At 34.0% G+C, this 22,059-nt stretch overlaps 1 protein-coding gene across 3 annotated transcripts in view; it reads right to left on the bottom strand.

The window, feature by feature from the left end:
* LOC115450844 (forkhead box protein L2) overlaps positions 1–22,059 on the bottom strand; it is a 58,689-nt gene that overhangs the window by 22,354 nt on the left and 14,276 nt on the right. For all 3 annotated transcript variants that reach the window (XM_030178962.2, XM_030178963.2, XM_037444023.1), the window contains exon 3: positions 17,102–17,213. In XM_030178962.2, the coding sequence (XP_030034822.1) occupies positions 17,102–17,213 (112 nt within the window). The remainder of the gene's footprint in view (positions 1–17,101; positions 17,214–22,059) is intronic.

Raw genomic sequence — 22,059 nt, 5'->3', positions numbered from 1 at the left:
TACTCTTATATAAAAAAAAAAATCATCGGTGTTGTGAATATAGATTGCAAGATGGGTGGAATTTATTTACTTAAAAAATTAGATATCAAAATCATCATGAAAGTGATTTAAGAAAATCTTATTTGACATCAGTCTACTTCATGCACGCTATTACTGATATACTTTTGCTGGTGGTAGTATATATTTTATATCCACCTGGATAGTGACCACAGTACACAAGGTATTAAAACCCGCCATAGATGCCCACGTATGTGTCACGTTTCGGGACCAGCCTGTGTATATCCGGGTCCAACAGGCCGGTATAATTATGTTGACTACCGCGGGGTAATCATCCCTCGTCAGTGGATATTCTATTGGACCCCACTCTACTCACCGTCAGGTGCAGTAAGGCCACTTTACCGAGCACGTATAAAAATATGACTAAATATTAAAATATTACATAGTTTATCAAAAAATTCTACAGCTTCTTTATATTTTTAAACCAATGTATTTTATTAAAGACGTCTTAATATACTTTTAGTATCTGACGTGGAATTGAAACTGGTTTGCTCTTCATTTACAATATTGTGATAATGAAAATTACTTTTCAATGAAAACATTCTATTTGACTTCTCATTCCTGAAATGATATTTTTCCCTTAATATTATAATAAAACACATTTCAGCTACGATATCATCGTAGTACATTATATTTCAGTGGCTCGCTCGGTATATAATTATGTACCCTAATTATCTAGCTAGATATACCTTTTTGAATTCTCATAATTCTACTACATATTGTTTAGTTATAATAATAATAATATCAGCCCTGTATTATATATACTGTCCTGCTGCTGGGCATGGGCCTCCTCTACTCCTGAAAGGGATTAGGCATTAGTCCACCACGCTGGCCTAGTGCAGATTGGTAGACTTTACCCAGCCTCAAAATTCCTATAGGGAATTTCTCAGGTTTCCTCACGATGTTTGCCTTCACTGTTAAAGCAAGCGATAATTCACAAAGAATACACACATAGTTTTTTAGAAAAATCAGAAGTGTGTGCCCTTAGGATTTGAACCTGCAGACATTCGTCTCGGCAGTCCGTTCCACACCTAACTAAGCTATCGCCGCTTTGTTGTTTGGTTAAACAAGCTTTACACTTATTGAACAAATTATTTTAATACAACATTGGAATTTACTGAAATTGCACAATCAACCACCTGTAAGAATCAATGTACTAATATGACCACCTGTGCTTGACATAATACAATATTAGTTAATATTTGCGCAAAAAGTATTTGTCTATAGCCGTTGCATTGAAAACGTTATTAATTGTAATAGAATATAGGAAAACATCGTGAGGAAACCTTTATACCTCAGAAATTCTCTATAGGAATTTTGAGGATGTGTGAATTCTACTAATCCGCACATTTATTTCGGCCCAAGCGTACTCACGTCAGGGGATCGAACCCCGGACGGAGTGTCGGTGGACAAGGTTTTTTATGGTTCTTTGTGACAGTGATGGCATCTAAAAGTGAACATCCTATGTAAGGATGGCTATAAAGCAACTCTACCACTGACAGGTAAATTTTAAACTGGAAAGATCATCATTTTTAGTATACTATCAGTCTTACTTATAAACTTGTTTTAGCGTTAAGAGGTGATTAAGAATTGCTTAAGTAGCTGTCAAAAACATCACCCGTTCCCTAGTTTAAACCTTATCAAGAGGTAAGATGGTGGGTTTTGACTTACCGCTGATCGAGTAAATTTGTGTTTTAACCGAGCATAGATTTGCGGAATTTTTATAAGTGACTGTATATGTCGGTGTTTAATCGTGTTACCCCTGTAATCTTAAAAATTGTATAATATTTAATTATGTTTTTTTACAGCGAAACAAATATTATTAACTTTTGATTAATGGAGATCGGAGAAATATTGTTATTACTGACCTTGGAACTGATCCAAAAATATAACGGAAATTGATAATATAAAAACTTTGTTAACATTAATGTAACATAGTAGAATTTTAAAATACGTATAATCCTGTAATTCGGATTACGGTCGGTCGGTCGGTCATTACGGTTGAATTGATTTTCGATATAAATAACAGCAACGAAGTATTAAGAAAGCATCATTGCATAATATATTGTAATAAAATCCAAAAATGCTTACACTTCAGTTTATCTACGACTAGAAGTCTACTAATTAAGTGGATTATATAAAACTGAATGCGCGACACTCGATACTACATCAGGCTATGCACGTATCTGCGCCACCCCATTCCAAGATCTAAACCGATACCAGAGACGTCACTGCGAACAGCCCCGGAGGCCAAGGAATATTATCTTTCTGCTCAATTAGCTAACAGCCAAACCTTCAGGCGATTATAATTAGCAACACCTGGTTACGGCGGAAAAGAAAACGTATTTCAAAATAAAACGTAAACAGTCGTTAATTCAGCGTGAGATGTTTGGAATTTCACAAAAAAGAGAGTTGAAATTTTGTTTGTAAATAGCAGTGGATATGTTTTGTAAACCAGTAGCTAATTTGACATAATAAACTGACAAACTGTGGCGTGTATTAATCTCTCTTTACGAACACAAGTTACGCATTGACGTTTATTAGTGTTTTTATTTGTAATATTTAGACGTATCAATTTCTAGTTGTCTAGCGTAAGGAATTGTAAACACGTGCTAGTTGCCTGTTGAATGTTTATACGTGTTCTCCCAATGATATGTTTGTCTTGGCAAAGCATGTTTATTGTTGGAATTAGCCATTGCCCTTCTACAATTAATAAATATTAAAAAATATTTTTTACTTTGAAGGAATAACCACTGCGTATTAGACCAGCGATCATCACAATAAAATTATAGTCTGATAAAATATAATCTGTGAATCCAAAAAAAATTGAACTAAGTAAATTAACTATAAAGTGATGAAGTCATGACGTACCAACGACACGAAACAAACGCAACTAAATTGCGCAGTGAAACTATTTTATTTAAAAACATCGTGTTAACGCGTAGAAAATACACATATAACTTAGGGTATAAAGAGATATTTTTACCGACTGATTCTCAATCCGCGTAGTGCATAGATGGAATTTTCCAATATGTGATTCCTATCCTTATGGCAAGATATTCCGAGAAATCAACCGAAGACAGAAAAATAACATTTATTACAATCTTAGACATAATACAAACAATGACATAGGAAATATTAAATTGTAAACTTTTCCCAACAAGGTCGAGAACCTTCTGGAGTATTTTGCAAAACATTTTTCATAAGGACAAGTTAAGGAAGAAATATTATGTATTTATTTTAGAAAAAAAATGTGTAGTGTTTTACATTGCCACGGTTTGATACAGTTTGGTATAACACAATATAACATGTCTAATAGGTTCGTAAAAATCAATTAAGTAATTCTTGATTACTTCAAAGATATTGTTAAGTCATTATAATAGTCAAAATACCTAGCACCTATTTTAGCGTTTAAAATCTTACACTGTATGCATTTAATACTTATAGTACCAAACTAATTAATGCAAAGGCAATTGAATCATCCTCATCATTAAAAATCTAATTCTTCCTAAGAACGATATAAATAATAAATGTGTAATTAACAGTTGAATTCTAGCAGTTGAACCAGTTAGTTACCTAACGCTGATAATGGCGTCGATACCGGGTCTTATACAAAGGTAATTGTTCTCTCAAACAATAAAGTAATACGCAAGCTTCTAGGTAAGCTGCATACGCACACTGGACCCGAGTTTCAGTGTTCTAAGATAACAACTGACGTAACGTGTCCGTAACGTGATTGCAGGTGTTACGAGATGACTAAAAAAAAGGCAAGGAACCCCGTGGAAAATTACGGTAAATAAGAACACGAATATAAAATAAAAACGGGAAGATTCCAGAAACTTGACATGTAAAAAAGATGACATGTGGAAGATTGCGGTAAATAAAAATACAAATTTGAAATAGGAATATTCTAGAAGTATCTAGTGCCAATTAAAACAGATAGAATAAACATAAAGCATTTTTGCTTAGTATGTTCGAAAGCCTCCACTTCGTACAAGTCTTTGACTACAATATAGTTACAGCAACTCACTATGTGCGCTGAATAGATTAATATAGAAAATATGTTTTTGTACATCTAAGACCAAAACATGTAGATGAGACTCATTAGAATTATAATGACAAATCAATACACGAGGCATTGATAACACGCTCACTACATTGTAGAGCTGTTTTTAATCAGCGAAGATGCGATTAACCAGTGGTAGACAAGCCGGCATGCGGAGACGAAGGTCACAGGTATGATTTACAGCACCAATTTTTTACAATTAGGAGGCAAGCTTAATTAATACTAGCGTTTGCCCGTGGCTTAAATATGTTTTTCCGATAGATATGGATGTACGGATTTCCGATAAAAACAAAACTTTGTGCAAATATTTTAATATTTGTTGAAGTATTAGACTCAGAAACAGACACTGTCCTTTTTCTATTTTTTTTTGGTTTCGTGGAAAAGTCCCTTATTACTACTGCCCAGCCTTCGAGGGGGACGACTGAGCGATAATGCTGGGGTAACCGTGCCTAACACTGTCCTGGATTATTTTAAGGCTACTCTCGTCTCGGCAATGTTACTAGTGTAAGAAAAAAATTTTTTATTGTCTTATTTTTAAGTAATTAGGGTACGTAGTATATTGCTAGGTGATTTAGTGACTTTTGCAGCGGGAATGGTATAACGTGGGCGAAATCGCGTGCAACACCCAGTACTTATTGGTAGTAGAACATATTTTATTTCCACCCGGGCAGTGACAATCGTACTCAGCATGTACTCTCGGCATATTACCGGAGAAGAATCATGTCAGTCGACATTCTATTGGCCTCCACTTATCATAAGGTGTAGTGAGGTCACTTTGCCGTGCCCGAATAAGAAATAATAATAATGGCACCCACCGTGGTGTTATAAACGATGAGTCGGTTGTGTAACGGAAGGGTGCGATTTTGATCCTCATATCGTTTATTGTTTGGTTCGCAAGTATTTATAACGGGTCTGCGTATTGTGGAACCTAAAGTTCATTGTAGTTCCTCCTTCTTCCCCTACTCAAGACTTGTATAGTGTATAGTGGACTTTTTTTCATTCTGACTGTTTAGGTGTTTTTTATAGGTCTTACCTTCGACTGAGTCTTTTTCTGGGATCAAAAGGATATTCGTCTTTTCTAAGTATTCAAAATCGGATCGATCACTAATTTAAAAAAGTATGGTTTTTTGCTGGGTCTTAAATAATGTAGCAGTAAAAATTATTCTTTATAAAGTTGCTTGCCTTTGTTGCAGGTTCTATGCCACCTATGTTTTTGATATTAGTCGATAAAAACATATAAGCAAATAAGATATAATCTATTTATTGAATGTTCAGTGGACACATATATTATTACGCAATCCAAATAAAGTATATATTTGTTAATATACAAAATATTTAATAAACCACATATATTCCATGTAATATATAGATATAATCCACAAATCTAATTATGCACAGGAGTAATCAATCAAATAATTGAAATTTCGAGAATATGCAATCATGCAATTAATCTCCAAATATTCAAAATGATTATGGCAGTGTAGGAACACTTCATCAACATTGCGATGTTTACATTTACATTTGATACAACCACAAATTCAAATATTCGTCAAAAAACCAGAAATCGAAACTCGTGCAGGTAATCGCTTTTATTTTGTAATAATATCTGATATATGAAATTACCACAATAATGTTGTATACATGTTTTGTTGGCTTCTCAGTAGTGTTATTAAACTGGCTATCATAATATTGCACGCAATAATATTTTATTTACCTTTGAAACTTTGAAAAATAAGAACAAGTTTTGTTTAACTATATTTTTTGCTGTTTATTGACCTGTCTATTAAGTCTGTTAGCCTGACACGAGTCGACTTATATAAACACAAATCTTTCGGGTGAGCGGCGAGGCTGAGGTTCTCCTCAGTATCACGTACCTTGGTAATAAGGATGCGCATTTATTCATTACCGTATTCATCAGCACCGGGTCGAAACTATTAGAAGGGTAGGGAAGGACGGAGAACGCGGCGGGGTCCTCAGCGGCGAAGACGGAATTGCGGTCTTGTCCAATATAGGAATTTAAAAAATCGTTCTTCATTTGATAGAGTGAATGAGGCCATCTCCGTTTAGTGTGGTCAAATGGAGTTATACATAGAAACTATACGGATTAACGTGTTTGGATAGTTTACCGCCCGATCGAAATAGCATGTGCTGCTCAAGTGCATGAAGCGCTTGCTGCTCAGCATATTGGTGCCCACATAGAGGTAGCAGTTGCGAACAAACCACAGAGCACAAAGTGCATGTCGTTAGAACTCGTTTTGCAACACCTAAAACGTTGAGTTGAGCAGATGGTACACGGGCGACGCGTATGTCAATATCGGCCTAATACACAAGATGTAGATGGTATGATCATTTTACCCTTTTTTTAAGAGCCCATGTAATTGGCCCAATGCGACTGCAGCTCGTACGCGAACCGCATTATCGTGTGAAATCAAGGTCAACTTCGGATTAAGTGTGACTCTTAAGTTGATCTTATTGGTTTAAGAGATAGTTCTTTTTATGGATGAACATTCTGACTGATGCATTAAAGGCTTACACTTCCCTTTTCTTAGCGAAAAGAATTGCCTGACTTGGCTGAATTGATAGTGATACGCCACTTGCAAACCCACTCACTGAGTTAGCCGGCGGCGGCTTACAAAATGCACACAACTTGGTCCGGGCATCTATATGAAGCTTAGATTTCGGTGTCCATCGTAAAGAGCGCCTGGACATATTGCGGTCTCGGAACTTCGCTAATGAACGAAGCCTTGCCGGACTCTATTTTAAGACCATTTTAAGAACACCAGTATAAATCCCACCACCCGAATAGAAGAAAACAATGTTCAATAAAAATAAGGAACAAACCTTAATATTTATATAATAAGCATATTATAAACATAATATTACGAATAACAAAACAAATAACATTTCTCGTGTTTTAATAATTTCGTAATAAGCCGTATAATAATTAAAAAATATTTTTTCGGTTTTCAGAGATTTTCTCTCTCCCCACTATTTTCAGCCCTCCATCACCACTCGATGAAACCGGTATAATATCTATTATATCTATTATACCTCCACTCTCAGCTCGGACATGACTCGACCAAGTACATAACATTCCAGAATTTAAAAAACCAAACCTTTACAATAGTCAAATATAACATGATAACATTCGATAATGTAAGCGGCGATAACCTTGTTGGTTGTGGGGACGGTCTACCAAGGCAAATATGCGCAGGTTCAAATCAAAGAGTACACATGAATGACTTTTCCAAAAAACTATGTGCGTATTCTTTGTGAATTATCGCTTGCTTTAACGGTGAAGGAAAACGTTATAAGGAAAAAAGAAGAAGTAAGAAGTTGTCTATAAAAGTTTTGAGAGTATGTGAAGTCTACCATAATCTAATTCCTCTCAGCAGTAGAAGAGGCCTGTGCCCAGCAATGGGACAGTATACATATAATACAGTGCTGAAACTACTTATATTTTCATTATTATATACGACTAGCTGACCCGACAAACGTTGTCCTGTCTTAAGAATGCGCGCGCGCATTCTGTCGATCGCTGACAATTATTACAAATCACTGACAGTTATGTAAAATTAATATTGTCGTAAAGTTTTCTTAAATTTTCTAATTTTCCGCGCAATTTTATGAGTTTTTTTTTTCATAACAACCTTCTCCTGATAATAACAAACACAACAACAAAAAATAGTGAAATCGGTCCAGCCGTTCACGCGTGATGGTGTGAACAAGAGAAATAGGGATTCATTTTTATATATATAAATAATATAAAAACTATCAATCGTAATAAAGCTATCAAATGTTTGCTAGAAGTGAAGACTTGTTACTTCGCAGCTAATAAGAGTAAAGCACATACACAATAGATCTAGTAATTCTCACGTACTAATTAAATGAAACGCGTTTATATACGACTGTATTTTTTACTGTAATCTATATGAGTTATGGATATGCAACAAGAACACTGTCGGAAAGGTTAAGGGGACGCGACCCCTAGCTGGCCTCAGGGCTCAAGCGGTCCTATACGAGTACATCTACAGATAAGCATGGACGGTAATCGCCAATATTTAAAACACCTCACTAGAACGATTCTTAGTTCTTGTAGTGTAATTCAATTTAATATTCAAGAACTATTTTTGCGATATTATCAATTAACATTGCTAGGTAGGCTTTATGCCTGCTATACACCTTTAATAACTGTTCATCCCTAATTAGACGGATATAAACATGGTTGATTATAGTACAAATCTTGTCCGTATGTATCAGCTTAGAATATCAGTCATGAAACTTGATAATTATGTTTTGTTTCTTTTTACCTAAATAGTTTCGTTATCACAAACTTGATATTGGCCTTCTTCGCTTTAGATGGCATGTTTGAATGTTATATGGCTGTCCATATTCCAATGTTGATATATTTAACTGTAATATCTGCGTATTTGTCTAGTTGGGAATGCAACGCACTACCTAAACAAAGGTCTGCACCTTCAAAACCATACTTCTAACCCACCTTGTCAACCTGAGAATTCTTCTGAAGAATTTCGAGGGTATATGAAGTTTGTCAACCCACACTAAGCCATTATGAGAGACTAAAGCCTAAACACTTACGACTATTTGATTAACCGTTAACGTCAAGCTACACATAACGATTGTCCTTTGTTATTTAATGTTCAGTACGGTTTTGGTACAGTTTAGGGGGGGGGGGGGATCTATCGCTTATTATCAGGCGAACGGCATGTCGACACGTATTTAAGTTGCAATAAAAAAATCACACTTTCTAGGCTACATTACGAGAGGTGTTGTTCGGGAAGCTCAGCTATGCGGAAATACATTATTTATGTCTTTACTTTCAAGATCAAATCGCGAAGGAGTATACTCGTTCCTGTGTTACATTGTTATATGTAAGAGAGAATTAAAAACGTTAACTATATTTTACCCTACGAGTGGTGCCACTAAACCAATGATTCCTTTATAATGGTATTTAAGTGTATTGATAACAACATATTTTTGCTTGTTTAATTTTTTATTATATCTACATTTTATGACCTGCCTTATCTATTGAATAGCTCGAATGACGGTCATTGTCAAAGAGACCCCAATAAAGCATATCTTAGGGAACATTATACACGGAAAATATTTGTAGAAAAAATATTATATTATTACAATACCCAATTTGAAACATTCAATTTATTTATGTGAACCTCACGCATCATTAAAATTACTGCTATGTAACGGTTAGTTCCATTATCGTATTAATATTATAAATGCGAAAGTTTGGGAGGATGGATTTAGGTTTGGTCCTCTTTTACGAAAAAACTCCTGAACGGATTTGGATGAAACTTTACAGTAATATTGCTTACAAATCAGAATAACACAAAGGCTACAATTTATAATGATTTCGTTTAATTTGGTCATAATATAACGATACATATCAAATAAAAAGTTATCCCGGAAAACTTCTTGACGGGGGCAAAGCAATTTGCGCGAAATTCTAAAGTGAAAATTATATTCCACGATTTCGATATATGTACGATTTAATTAATATTTTTGGTATCAATAATGATCAATTCATTGCTATTATATGTAATTCTAATGTAACCGTTCACAAAGCTTTCTACGCCTAACATTTTATTACATACGCCATTATTACAACGCAACAGTCGCAGTGATAAAGCTAAATGAATTATCAGCGAGGTGTTAATCGATTTCATTCGATGTCAAATCGATTAAGGTGTAAACTGTGTCAAAGGTGCACTACACATTAAAATTATTGCACGTACATATTTGTAGTAGATTCGTTCCGGAGGGGTTTACAATCATAATCGCTTGTAGGTGCGAGAAAATCGATTTATGTTACATCGTACATGAAAGCACTAATAAACAATTGTCGTCGGGCTGCCCTATCAATTGTTTGGAAATAGAACTAACTTCCGGGCTGGGCGAGTCAAAAAATATAGGAAAAATCTAAATTATTTCATTGAGAAACATGAAATATTAAGTAAGTTGTAATTTCACATTATAAAACACGATATTTTATAAAACTGAAGCGGGAATTTAAATCAATTGTTATAATGTGGAAAATACTTTAATTTAAATGTAATAATAGATTTAATCACGTACACATGAATTATTAATTGAATAGGGAATTATGAAATGCATGATATTAATTTATTAGCAAAGAAAAGACAACGCTTTGTACAGCACTATGCAGTGTGCAGTCAAGGCAAGTAGTTTAATATCCAAAGCACAATAGCGTGGTACTTGGCTGATCTCACGGCACAACTGCAAGGTCTGACCATAATGTAAACATGAACCTTCCACCTAGTGTTACAATTGTATGACGTGTTAGTTACCGCATTGTACTAGTACTTAGTCATTATTTTATATTCTAGTACTTAATTGTAATTTATTGATTGTAAGAACAATGAGTCCACTGTGATAGATGACACGTTGTACAGATAATCGGAAACATAAGTAAGAAATCGAATATTCTGTTATAGCAAAGAAAATCATCGAAAATAATTAACTCCGTTTATTGATTTATTTGTTTTTGTGCACACTGATATTTATTTGTTTTAGGATCCCAAAACACGTTATACCTCAATTGATTTCCAAGGAACAATTTATGACGGGTATTTGGTCAAAAATGATGGAGCCGCGCTGTAGATAATATATTTAATAGCACGAGTAAGTTGGTTTGATCACCAATTTTACCAGAAACGCGGTTTTAACAGGTTAATATTCAAAGTGGCCAAATTAGAATCAAATATCTTGTGTAATTGGAAATAATGAACCCTGAAACGATATTCTATCAAAATACAAGTCATTTTAAAATAAGAATTTGCAAAAATAGTCACTTATTATGTTTAATTTCACAAAGCCATGCACTTTCTAAAGAGTGGGATGATTTGGACATTCTTCTATATATATTTACTGCGAATGATCCATGTCCTAATTGGGTAGTTAATTCGTATTAATTGCCTTGCCTTTATCCTTTTTATCACTGCAAAACGACTACAAGTAATATTAAGTGCAGTTGCACTAAAATAAAATGTACAACAAAGGACAAGACAAATCTCGGGGCGTGGCTAGAAACAAAACGTTACAATACAACTTATATTTTATTGTGTAGCTATAAGGCTGAGTTTTCTTGTGACGGAACGTAAATCTTATTTATATATTAAAATTGTACTAGCGTTGATTTGTACATTTTTGTATCTTAATAAGATCTAGTTAACCCACGACGGAGAAAAAGGGTTATTATAGGTTTAAGGTGTGTATTTGTATGTATGTGTATGTATATGTGTATGCCTGTCTGTGGAATCGTAGCTCCCAAACGAATGTAATAATATTGATGCGTTTTTTTGTTTGGAAGCTGATGATCGAAATTCAAAAATTAAGGTTCTTAGCCTTTGAAGATTATCAGCTCATTTCAGAAGTCCTATGAACATTGTACTGATGCTGAAGAATCAAGTAGTCTACAGTGCACACAACTGTGCAACAATTTACGGCAGATAATGTGACGAATTTGGGCTTACCAACTTGGTTCAATAAATAGATTTTAATAGGTGAGAATTGAAGCTCGTGGTGGGAAGAATAATAATCTTAAAAGTTTGAAATAAAATTAAATTGACAATTTAATAACCACCTACAAAAAGAAAGATTTGTTTCCTTTTAACTTGATTAACTTTGGATGAGGAGAGCGGAGGACCGAACAGCGTGGCGTGCTTTAGGGGAGGCCTGTGTTCAGCAGTGGACAGCTGCAGGCTGATGATGATGATGGTTAACTTTATTATAAGGTTCTAGTAATATTTTCACCAAAAATTCCTCACTTCGCGACCCTGCAAAGAAGTATTTTATCCGAGTTTGATCACCCCTCATTTTTTTTAATATCGTGGTTATTTTATTAGTTTAAATTACGTCTTTGTAAACATCTAAAATTATTAAATGCAATATCTTATTCGTTGTCCACGCTCCCATTAAAATACTCATTTTATTGTTCCTATATGAAAAAAAACAAGACATGATATTGCTAAGTCAATGTTACTGCCGTTGTAAATGGTAACATTATTTGTGAATATGCTATCATTATAAATTAAAATTATCAAATCGCTCTTCTCACAATCGAAATGTTAGCAGACCCTGTGCGGAATAAAATTACGACGTAATAAGAGGACAATTGAGGGTGCTTTCCATTATTTTTAGAATAGCAACAGGCTAGGCGTTGCCAAATGTCAACGCCATTTCTATCTTTATATTCGGTATTTGTTTATTTCTTTGGCCTAATGTTCTTGATATTTAAACTATCCACAGTTATTCTTAGATAGCTCCATATAAAGAGAATATTTTCTTCTATCCTACGTGAATGGGACGCAGCTAATTCACCCACACTTCGTAGCGATTATCAGACGGAGTTTATTTAATTTTCGGGGAAATAATCTAATACCTATTAGTGGGTAATAATAAAAGTAATATTAATTAATATAATATCAATTACTTGCGACAAACAATCTGATAAATAGCCCAGAGCTACTCATATTCATGGAAATGTAGACGCGATAAACATCATTATTATTATACCTACATACGTCTCCTAAATCAAGCAAAATCGAAGCTAGAAGATTTAATGAGTATAATATACAATTAAGTGTAAACATAAAGGAATGATTCACGCATTATTTCGATCAAGCCCGAATGTAACCTGCACTAACAAGCGGAGTGACGTAGGGCCGCTTTATATCCAACTTCAAGGATTACCCTGAAAATAGCACCAGTTTTTAGTACGGGAACCGCACGACCGGACGGCATTAATGACTTAGCAATTTACTCGACGAATCAAATCGCAACGCACCACGTTATTTCAGTGCGAGGCGATTAAATCTATCAATGAATTTCCGGCAGCCCCGCTTGACACTTTTAATGTCGCCAATCAACCCGGCCCGGTGAATGAACAATACTGGGTTTGGTCGTAAATTAAATATTTCTAAGTTCGTGCCAGCACTCGACTCGGGCGCAGTGACGTCGGCCCTCGTCGGCAAGTTGAAACAAATGCGCACGCGCTTATAATAACACCATTATATTATGTAGCCGGGCAACACGACACTTAGATATTAGGGAATGAAAAATGGATTTAGAAACGAGTAAACAGCTCAATATATTCGAACCGTGGAATGATGTTTAAACCCTTGGGTATTAACGTTAGTTTGAAGAACGTAATATGCGAAATACTGTTAATACTTTCGGATGTTAGAGAATATTGTGCGGAAGATGGCATGATAACCTAGGCGGTTCTCTCGTTGGCTACACTGTCGGAGTAGATCATAAAAATTTTATGAAAATGGATTAATTGCGATCGCTGCAATTTGTTATATATTATTGATATTAAGCGGTACTCCAAAGTACTTGTGAATTGTGCCGTCTTATTGTGTTAAAGGCAACCAACGACTTCAAATTGACGAGACCATGGTTTTTCCTATCTATACACATAATAAAGTGTAACAGACCGATGTCTGTTCATTATAGATATTGAAGAAAAATAAATATGGTATCTTTATTTGCCAAAACAACATATTTTTTTGGTTTTTTTTTATCTATATGTTTGTACATGCATCACGCAAAAACGACTGGAATTTAATGCATTTTTCTATAATCTAACTTAATTGGGGTGATATTGTAACTGTCAACCTTATAAAAATCTTCTATATAGTATCGTGTGGGGAGCGGATCGGAATACTAAAAAAATCGATTAGAAATAAGCTTCTACATCCTACAACCTTATTAAACATTTTTTTTATTTCTATTATCTAATCCACAAAATCCAATAAAACCCCATTTAGCATCGTCGGGTCCCCTACTTTTAATAACCAACCGGTTTTGACAGATAATTAACGCATAACGGAACGCAAACTGATATTCGTATCATGGCTATGAAACTATACTGCGGGGGCATGAAAATGAAGAACTAATTGAACGAACTTTCCGATGTAACATGAATAGTGTGGAAGTTTGCAGTTTAAATATATAATATTCAGTTGAATATAATAATCAAATATGAATAAAATACTTACAGATGTTCTTAATATAATAAGTTTCTTAGAAATCCATATTTTAAAAAACAGTGGGTGAAACAGTGGATACGTCATATTGATCGAGAACGTAAAGTTTTGGCTCAGAGCATTTAACATAAGAAAATTTTCAACCCCTTATAGAAGAAGAAAATGACAATTCGAGGTGCACGGGAAGTCATACATATGCGTATCATATTATTTCGGACCTTTTATTTTCTTTTTGATCAATTACTTTTATTTTATCCTGTGCTTTTAAGAGTTCCTTTTGTCAAAGTTTTGTCAAGAAAAATATATTTTCCAAATACTGTCACAACAAATACCCTTTAGTTAAACCTCTAAGTTACAGAAATATTATCACATTAAACATTTCATGCCGTACAAACGTGTAGGTAGCTGTGTAGGTTCAAACTTAACAAACTTAAATCTGCCATTCGATCCCTAGACTCGGATATTACACCAACCGCAATAATAAATTCGTAATAGTAAATTAGCTTTCATTATCATTAAAATATCTACATATAAAAGGTTTTTAATTTATTACATTATGTGCTGTAAAACATTCTTGCCAAATTTTATGATTCTAGACTGACGGGAAGTATCCTAAAAGTTTTAATTCCCTCTTCATGGTGAAAACAGTTATATCTTTTAATCGCGTTGACTTACAAGTTTGATAGAACAACAGAAAGACCAGTATTCAAGAGTACTTTTTACAAATTTCAACTTAATAGCTCTATGCACTAAAGAGAATAAGGGTCTTGACAGACAGACGAACGATAAATAAATCTATAAGGGTTCCTTACGAGGTTCAGAATAATATTAGTAATAAATAATACCACTGATTAGTACGGACCTCCTCTATTCTTATGATTTAGACCTTAGTCCACTATGTAGGCTTAGTGCAGGTTAGTAGACTTCTTTGGCAATCGCCAAAGAAGTCTACTAACCTGCACTGGGCCGACAATGCTGCAATAAAAGTATTGTTATATGCATAATCATGCATATAACAATACTTTTAAAAAAATACCATTAAATTCTCGTATACTTGTATAATTTAAGTGTTTATTATTTAAAGGCAAGCCCTACACAAACAATATTCGTAAGGAAATAATTGTTTTATCTAAAATTTCTTATTAAGTGTCGTAAGAATTAACCCGAGGCATCGAGAGCTCATATTTCCTTGACAACCCCGCCGTGGGCACCGATTACTCTCCCTTAAATTAAGTCTTACATACAAAGAGCTAAGCGAACCTGTGCTATTTGTTACAAAATAATAAGGTCTACGTTACTTAGGTATTTATCGTCTACTTCTTTAGTCATCCGCTTTCTTTTTCTGTTACTTTTTTTTTCAATATACAAACACACCAGTTTCTGGTGTGTTTGTATATTGAAAAAAAAAGTAACAGAAAACATATATAAAAATCCCTATTTCCCTTGGTCACGCCATCACGCGTGAAAGGCTGGACCGATTTTACTATATTTTTTTTGTTGTGTTTGTTATTGTCAGGCGAAGGAATTATGAAAGAAAGAAATTCAAAAAAATGCGCGGAATTTTAGAAAACTTAACGAAAATATTAATTTTATATAACTGTCAATTGTTTGAAATAACTGTCAGCGATCGACTGTATGCGCGCTGCAAATTCATAGTTAAGACGGGACAACGTCTGTCGGGGTCAACTAGTGCGAGGGTCAACTTGCTCGCGGCTTCGCTTGCGTTAAAAGCTTTTTCTGCTACAACTAAAACACTGTAGCTATCCATACTGCTGTCTATACGGCATCATTACAACTACTTAAAAAAACATTTTTCTGCAAGATCGAATTACCGGAATAAAAATTATCCAGAAAATTATCTATCTATGTGCAATATTTCATCCAATCGTGTTCAGATGTTTCTATCGTTACTTCTTACGAAGATATAAACATTAATAATATGTTTAACCTTAATATATTATATATAGACACAAACATCCATAAAAACTATTTGTTCAAAATCTGAACTAAAATGTCACCAAAACGTCACTGTTATTATAACTTATTTCTTCACTTGGACAACAAATAATTTTACTTATTTGACTAATATTTTTATTGAAATTCAGGTTTACACTTAGACTCGCGTTTTTATATTATGAGCGCCACTCCGTACACAACCACAAGCATCAATATTGACACCATACTAAAATCAGTTTCAATGGATGACAGTTCAATTCAGTTGAACACAGTGGATGTTCGGAACGCCAAATCTAGTAGGGAGTACATAATATATATCGACGTATAAAACAATATAGAAAGTAAAAAGTATTCAATATCTAACCAACATCCAACTTGTCTAGGTCAGGGTGATACGGTTGAAACGAAACGCCAACACATTAGACGTACAAGCTAGCTGACCGCGCCGCGCTAGCAATATACAATATACAAACACCACAGATAAATAAATAAACTAATTTGAATTCCTTTGTCATCTCCCGGATTCAACATTTTCAATTGACAATTTATCAATAATATTTTGTATTGCTCTGTCATTGTGTAAATTTCGCGGAAATTTGCACAATATAATTTAATTAATTATTGAGCTTCAATACCTTTCCTACGAATTGAAAATTATATATTCATTATTGATTGTATATTATTTTCGAAATAAATAGATATTGTAAATGCATATACTTGGTACCTTAATTTTCCTGAAATCTCGCTTTAATTTACAATATTACATTGTAATCGTTTAAGGAACAATATGGCTTTCCAGAGATTGGAAGTCACTTTGTCGAACTTTACCAAGTTTGGTAAACCTTCGTAAATGTTGAATATTATCCCTAAATTATCTAATATGTATACCTATACCTTCCATTTTCTTTCGATACCATTTACAATAACCTGTTAGTAAAAGTACACTTATTTCCTGGATAATAGAATTTAAACTTACTTGCATGGTGCAAACCGACTGAGCATAAATTGGTAGGAGTGGCTAAGGAATACACCGGCTCATCCTTGGGCTTCAGCAGCTCGTGAGTGGACACCGCGTGTATCGACAGCTCCTGCATCAAAACAATTACACGTACAAATGAAATAAATTTAACTAACTGTTATAATAAGAGAGGTTGAAACGTGAATTCGATGGCTCCTAAGCAAATTATTGGTATCTTATCAAATTCTACATATATTGCTTTTTCTTCAATGGGTTTAGTAATAAACAGTAGTTGGACAACGAAATGCTAAAAATGTTTTGTTTTTTCAAATACGATAATTTATTTAGGAACTATCGAAATCTTGATTCGAATCAATATATTGTTAACAGACTCAGAACATTCTATATGCAAACGTACATCTATTTAAAATAACGTTGAAATAACTATATGTATTTTGAAAATAGACATTTAAGTTAAAAACAGTCAACAAGATTTGAATAACCCAAAAAAATCATTAGATCAAACAAATGCCTATAGATGGATTAAGGATATTTTCCAATTATATAAACAAGAATAAGAGAAAAGTCGCAGAAAATACGCGTCTTAAAATAGACGTAAACATAATATTTTATTTTGTCTGTGGAAAGTAGCACACATCAAATAATTTTGAGATATCTTATAATGTCACTTATTGTATACAAAACTCACGCATGAACAATATTAAAATAAAAAATATTTTATACTTAATTCATCAAGCGCGTGGCGAACTTCAATGTTAGCGATTTCAATTAATAAATATCAATAATGATGCCATAATTATGAATGAAATCCTGACGCAAAGAACAAACGAAATCTGAACCATGAAGCCACTCAATTCTGTAACCCATAATTATGTCGGTATTTCGACCACATTTAATTATCATCCACATCACTCCATCTGTGTACTAGTCAACCATTGTCATCAAGGTATGTCACGGTTAAGCTTTATTGCATTTCACTCATTGGATCTATCCCCTTTGTGCATCGACTGTACATCGAAATAGATATTAACAGACTAATAAATTGATATTTGAAACTGTTGTACAATGTTGGTCACATCTTAAAAAATGATTTCATTAAACTTAAAATCATGATTGTATTGTTAAAGATGTTCGCTGTATCATATGCACATTTTCCCGCTTTTTAACAAGTCAATATCAATTTTACGAAAACTCGTGATAATATTATGTACCTAAGATATACTTAAATAGTTAAATACCTCGAGAAAATATAAATCGGTGTTATTGAAACGATAATATAATATAAATGCAGCAAAATCGGATGCGTGCGGTGTTCTTACTCGCACACACTATTATTTAAAAAAAACACGTCCCTGAACAAATTAGCGTCCATCGCATAAACATGTGCCTACTATATTTTTCTAATGTTAATATTAAATCGAATCCCAAAGAGATGGCCAATAAATATTCTACAATATCTATTTTTAAATACGTAGGATGCTTTCTCCGATCTTGAATGAACGGCGAGTCGACCCTCCTCGTAATGTGTTTCGTTGTTGCGCTTCGGCACAATATTCGAGCGAAAGCGGTATTATGGCGCAAAATGGTTATAATATACTAGTTCAATAAAAATTAATTTCATGCAATTTTTTTTTATAATCACCTTCACAAATAAAAAAAGTAGAAATCATGGAACTTTTCGTTAATACTACATTCACAATTATACTTCGCAATTAGCCAATTTTGAACAGACTTTAGCATTACCACAAAATGTTCAAAATGCAAACGAATACTGGATATAATAAAAAGAGAAAAAGAAGAGCGACGCTCGTCGCTTCCATCATATGGCGAAGTGTTAGCTTTTTGACAGTGTCAGCTACATCGGAGCTGATTTGTTCGCAACAGCTGCGCGAGCGCACCTATTAACCGCTGATACATGTTTGTCAGCCGGCTATTAGGGCGAAAGAGATAAAATTTCGGAATCATCCATACGAGAGCGAGATCGATTCATTTCTCCAATTCACGACCAATATTTATTTGCTGCATCGTGACACTCGAGAAAAATTCTTGTACCAAAAAATTAGAATTGGAATATAAATGCGTGATTTTCACTGGCAGGCCATTTTTCTTGTTACTATATAAAGATAATATTGGTCAAGGAATTTCGACTTTCATCGCTATCCTTTTAGTGGGTATTGGAATAACTAAGACACAAGAATGGATCCCGAAGCAGCACTTTTATTGCTTCCACATTTTGCATAGAGCAGTTAGCATGGGCACAGAGTGATTTACTTGGACAATATATCGTACTATATTACGAAGACATTTATTACGTGTTCACGGTTTTCAGAAAAATTATAATCTTGGCGGAGACTCAACTAAAAATATTTTTCAAAGCAATATTAGTTTATCAACATTCGAAACGGAGCGACACGTATTTTGAGCGTTGAGGTATATTCGCATAAAATATAACCCAATAAAATATCATTTATAATAAAATTTTACAGCTAATATTACTTAATTAAAAAGTTGGATGAGCGTTATTTAAATTGCATTACATCTTAAAAGTCTGGAAGCAATAAAGTTAAATACTCTCGTGTAATATTTAAAATTGACGGCTTTTATGAAATATTCGTAAAAGCGCGGCTTAGGCAGGTGCTTTAAAAAAGTAATAAACTTACTAAAAAAAACTAATTATATTTACAAAATAATTTATGCTGTATTGACAACGTGATAAAGGTCCTTTCCCTGACTTTCAAAATAAATAAAATATATATTTTGGTAAAAAAATGTCCGCTTCGACATAGTGTCGGGCGTCAGCAGATCGCAGGGTGGGATTAAACGAAAATAGCGCAGTAATTAATGGGCGTTTCAAGCCCACAATCTCAAAATGAGACGCATTACCAGAATTCCGAAACCGAACTTAATAAAATCATTAGATAATGTATTAGTGTTTTTAATAAATAATAAATAAATTGTGAATGGTATGCAGGTCTGTCGTGTCAGGGCGGAGTATCTAATATAGAAAAGTTCTATGTGGCGAGACGATATCATTATTCCAGTTTGAATTTTAAGCATAGCATTAACACGATGATAAGGTAAGATCATATTGTCAATGAGTACAAGACATCGCTTCGTAAAAATATTGGTTATAGAAATGTTGAGATAATATACACGAATACCAGGTAACCTGAAAGTCTTCTGTAGTCTTCGAAACATCTGGAGTAAATCATAATATAAAAAACGCTGTAAAATCCGAAAAAAATAATTTATTTCAATCTAACATTCGCGTAAACATGAGACATCATTAGGAAATCCAAATTTAAAACATGCAATAGAATCATAGCTTATAATCATTTGCATTACCGATCTAATCGTAGTGTACCGACATACATTCCGTATTAATTACATCTTGTGACATCAATCCGATTCTGAGAAGGAAGGGCCTCAGTCTCAGGACACGTACAAATTGAGATGCAAAACAAATTGTTTCTGCGTGAATAACACTTTTTCAATATAAGATAATTACTGAAATTAAATATTAATACCGAAATAATTTTGTAAACAATGATTTTTTTCTTTTATACGTGCACGGTGACTTGATCCCACTGCACTTGATAATAAAGGGAGTCGGGTCCTATAGAATGTCGGCTGACGTAAGATCATGACCCCTCGGCAGTCGACACAATTATGCTGGCCTGTTACAACAAATCCACAGGTAGATCCCGGAACGCGACACACTTACGTGGGCTACTATGGCGGGTTATGAATCTTGGGAACGGTAGTCGCTACCCGGGCGGATATAAAGTATACCCTAGCAATTTTTTTCCTTATGTTTACGCGAATATTATAATAAACAGTAGATCTTTTCAATAATTCCAATATATCCTAAAGTAATGTATTACCGAGAGAAAAATTGTGTTACACCACGACATGGTCTCTCGGTGTGCCAGATTTCATCATTCGCCACTTTCAACAGACATTCAAACATTTATACAAACTTCCGCATTTAAGTATGATATAAGTAAGATGCGTTGTAGAACTGATTACCGACAATAGTAATATATCCAACAGCCTCCAAAACGCATAGAGTGATGAATCTAGTTTGAAACGGGAAGCTTGGTGGGGATCCGATCTACGCTCGATACAAATCGCTCGCCCACTATTACACAGTTCTATGTTATATTTCATGTACAAATTGAGTTATATGTATAACATGATTTTATGTCTTTCTCAGTGCAAATTTCCAATAATCCCGAAAAATAAATAAAGATAACAATGAACAATGGTTTTTACATATTTTTACTAATATGAAAATCTTAAATCTCGTTTTTGCAACACAAATATAAAACACAAGGAACTGGTAATATTGAGCCAGCGAATTGTTCATGTGCAAGAACATATATTTGTTAGGGATCTCGATGTTGGACTGAAAGTGAATGAACGTTCATCGTAGTTGCTGATCCAATGAAACTTGTATGCTAGTTTGGACTATTGTTTTGTTTTACACCACACACTTACAATAGAGTGTAGACTCTTGAGTGTAGAATTAAAGAATTTTGATGTAGCCAATATTAAATCTAGATACATTCGAATTAGTTAGTATATTTTAATATCGCATAAAGTAGTCGTAAGGATTAAAGTTATTCAAAACTGTAATCTACAGCCATAGAATCGTCATAAAAACGACATGCAATATAAAGAATACAATATTTTGAACAAAATGTTATAAAACATACCACATAAAATTCCATGTAATGTTAAACACGTGCGCTCTACACACTTTAACATTACAACCTTTATATTATGATAGATTTTTTACGAGACAATTTTATAAATCACTAACTATTGCTCGCGGCTTGGCCGGCATTTTCCGGGATAAAGGTCCCGAAATAGAAAGTATTCTATGTCCTTCCCAGGATACCAAACTATCTGCCTACCAAATTTCATCGAGATCAGTTGGATAGTTTTTGAGT

The sequence above is a fragment of the Manduca sexta genome, chromosome 27 (assembly GCF_014839805.1).
Source record: "Manduca sexta isolate Smith_Timp_Sample1 chromosome 27, JHU_Msex_v1.0, whole genome shotgun sequence".
NCBI classification, from domain to species: Eukaryota; Metazoa; Arthropoda; class Insecta; order Lepidoptera; family Sphingidae; genus Manduca; species Manduca sexta.
Note: the sequence above shows the minus strand (reverse complement) of the source record. Positions and strands in the feature narration are given on the sequence as shown.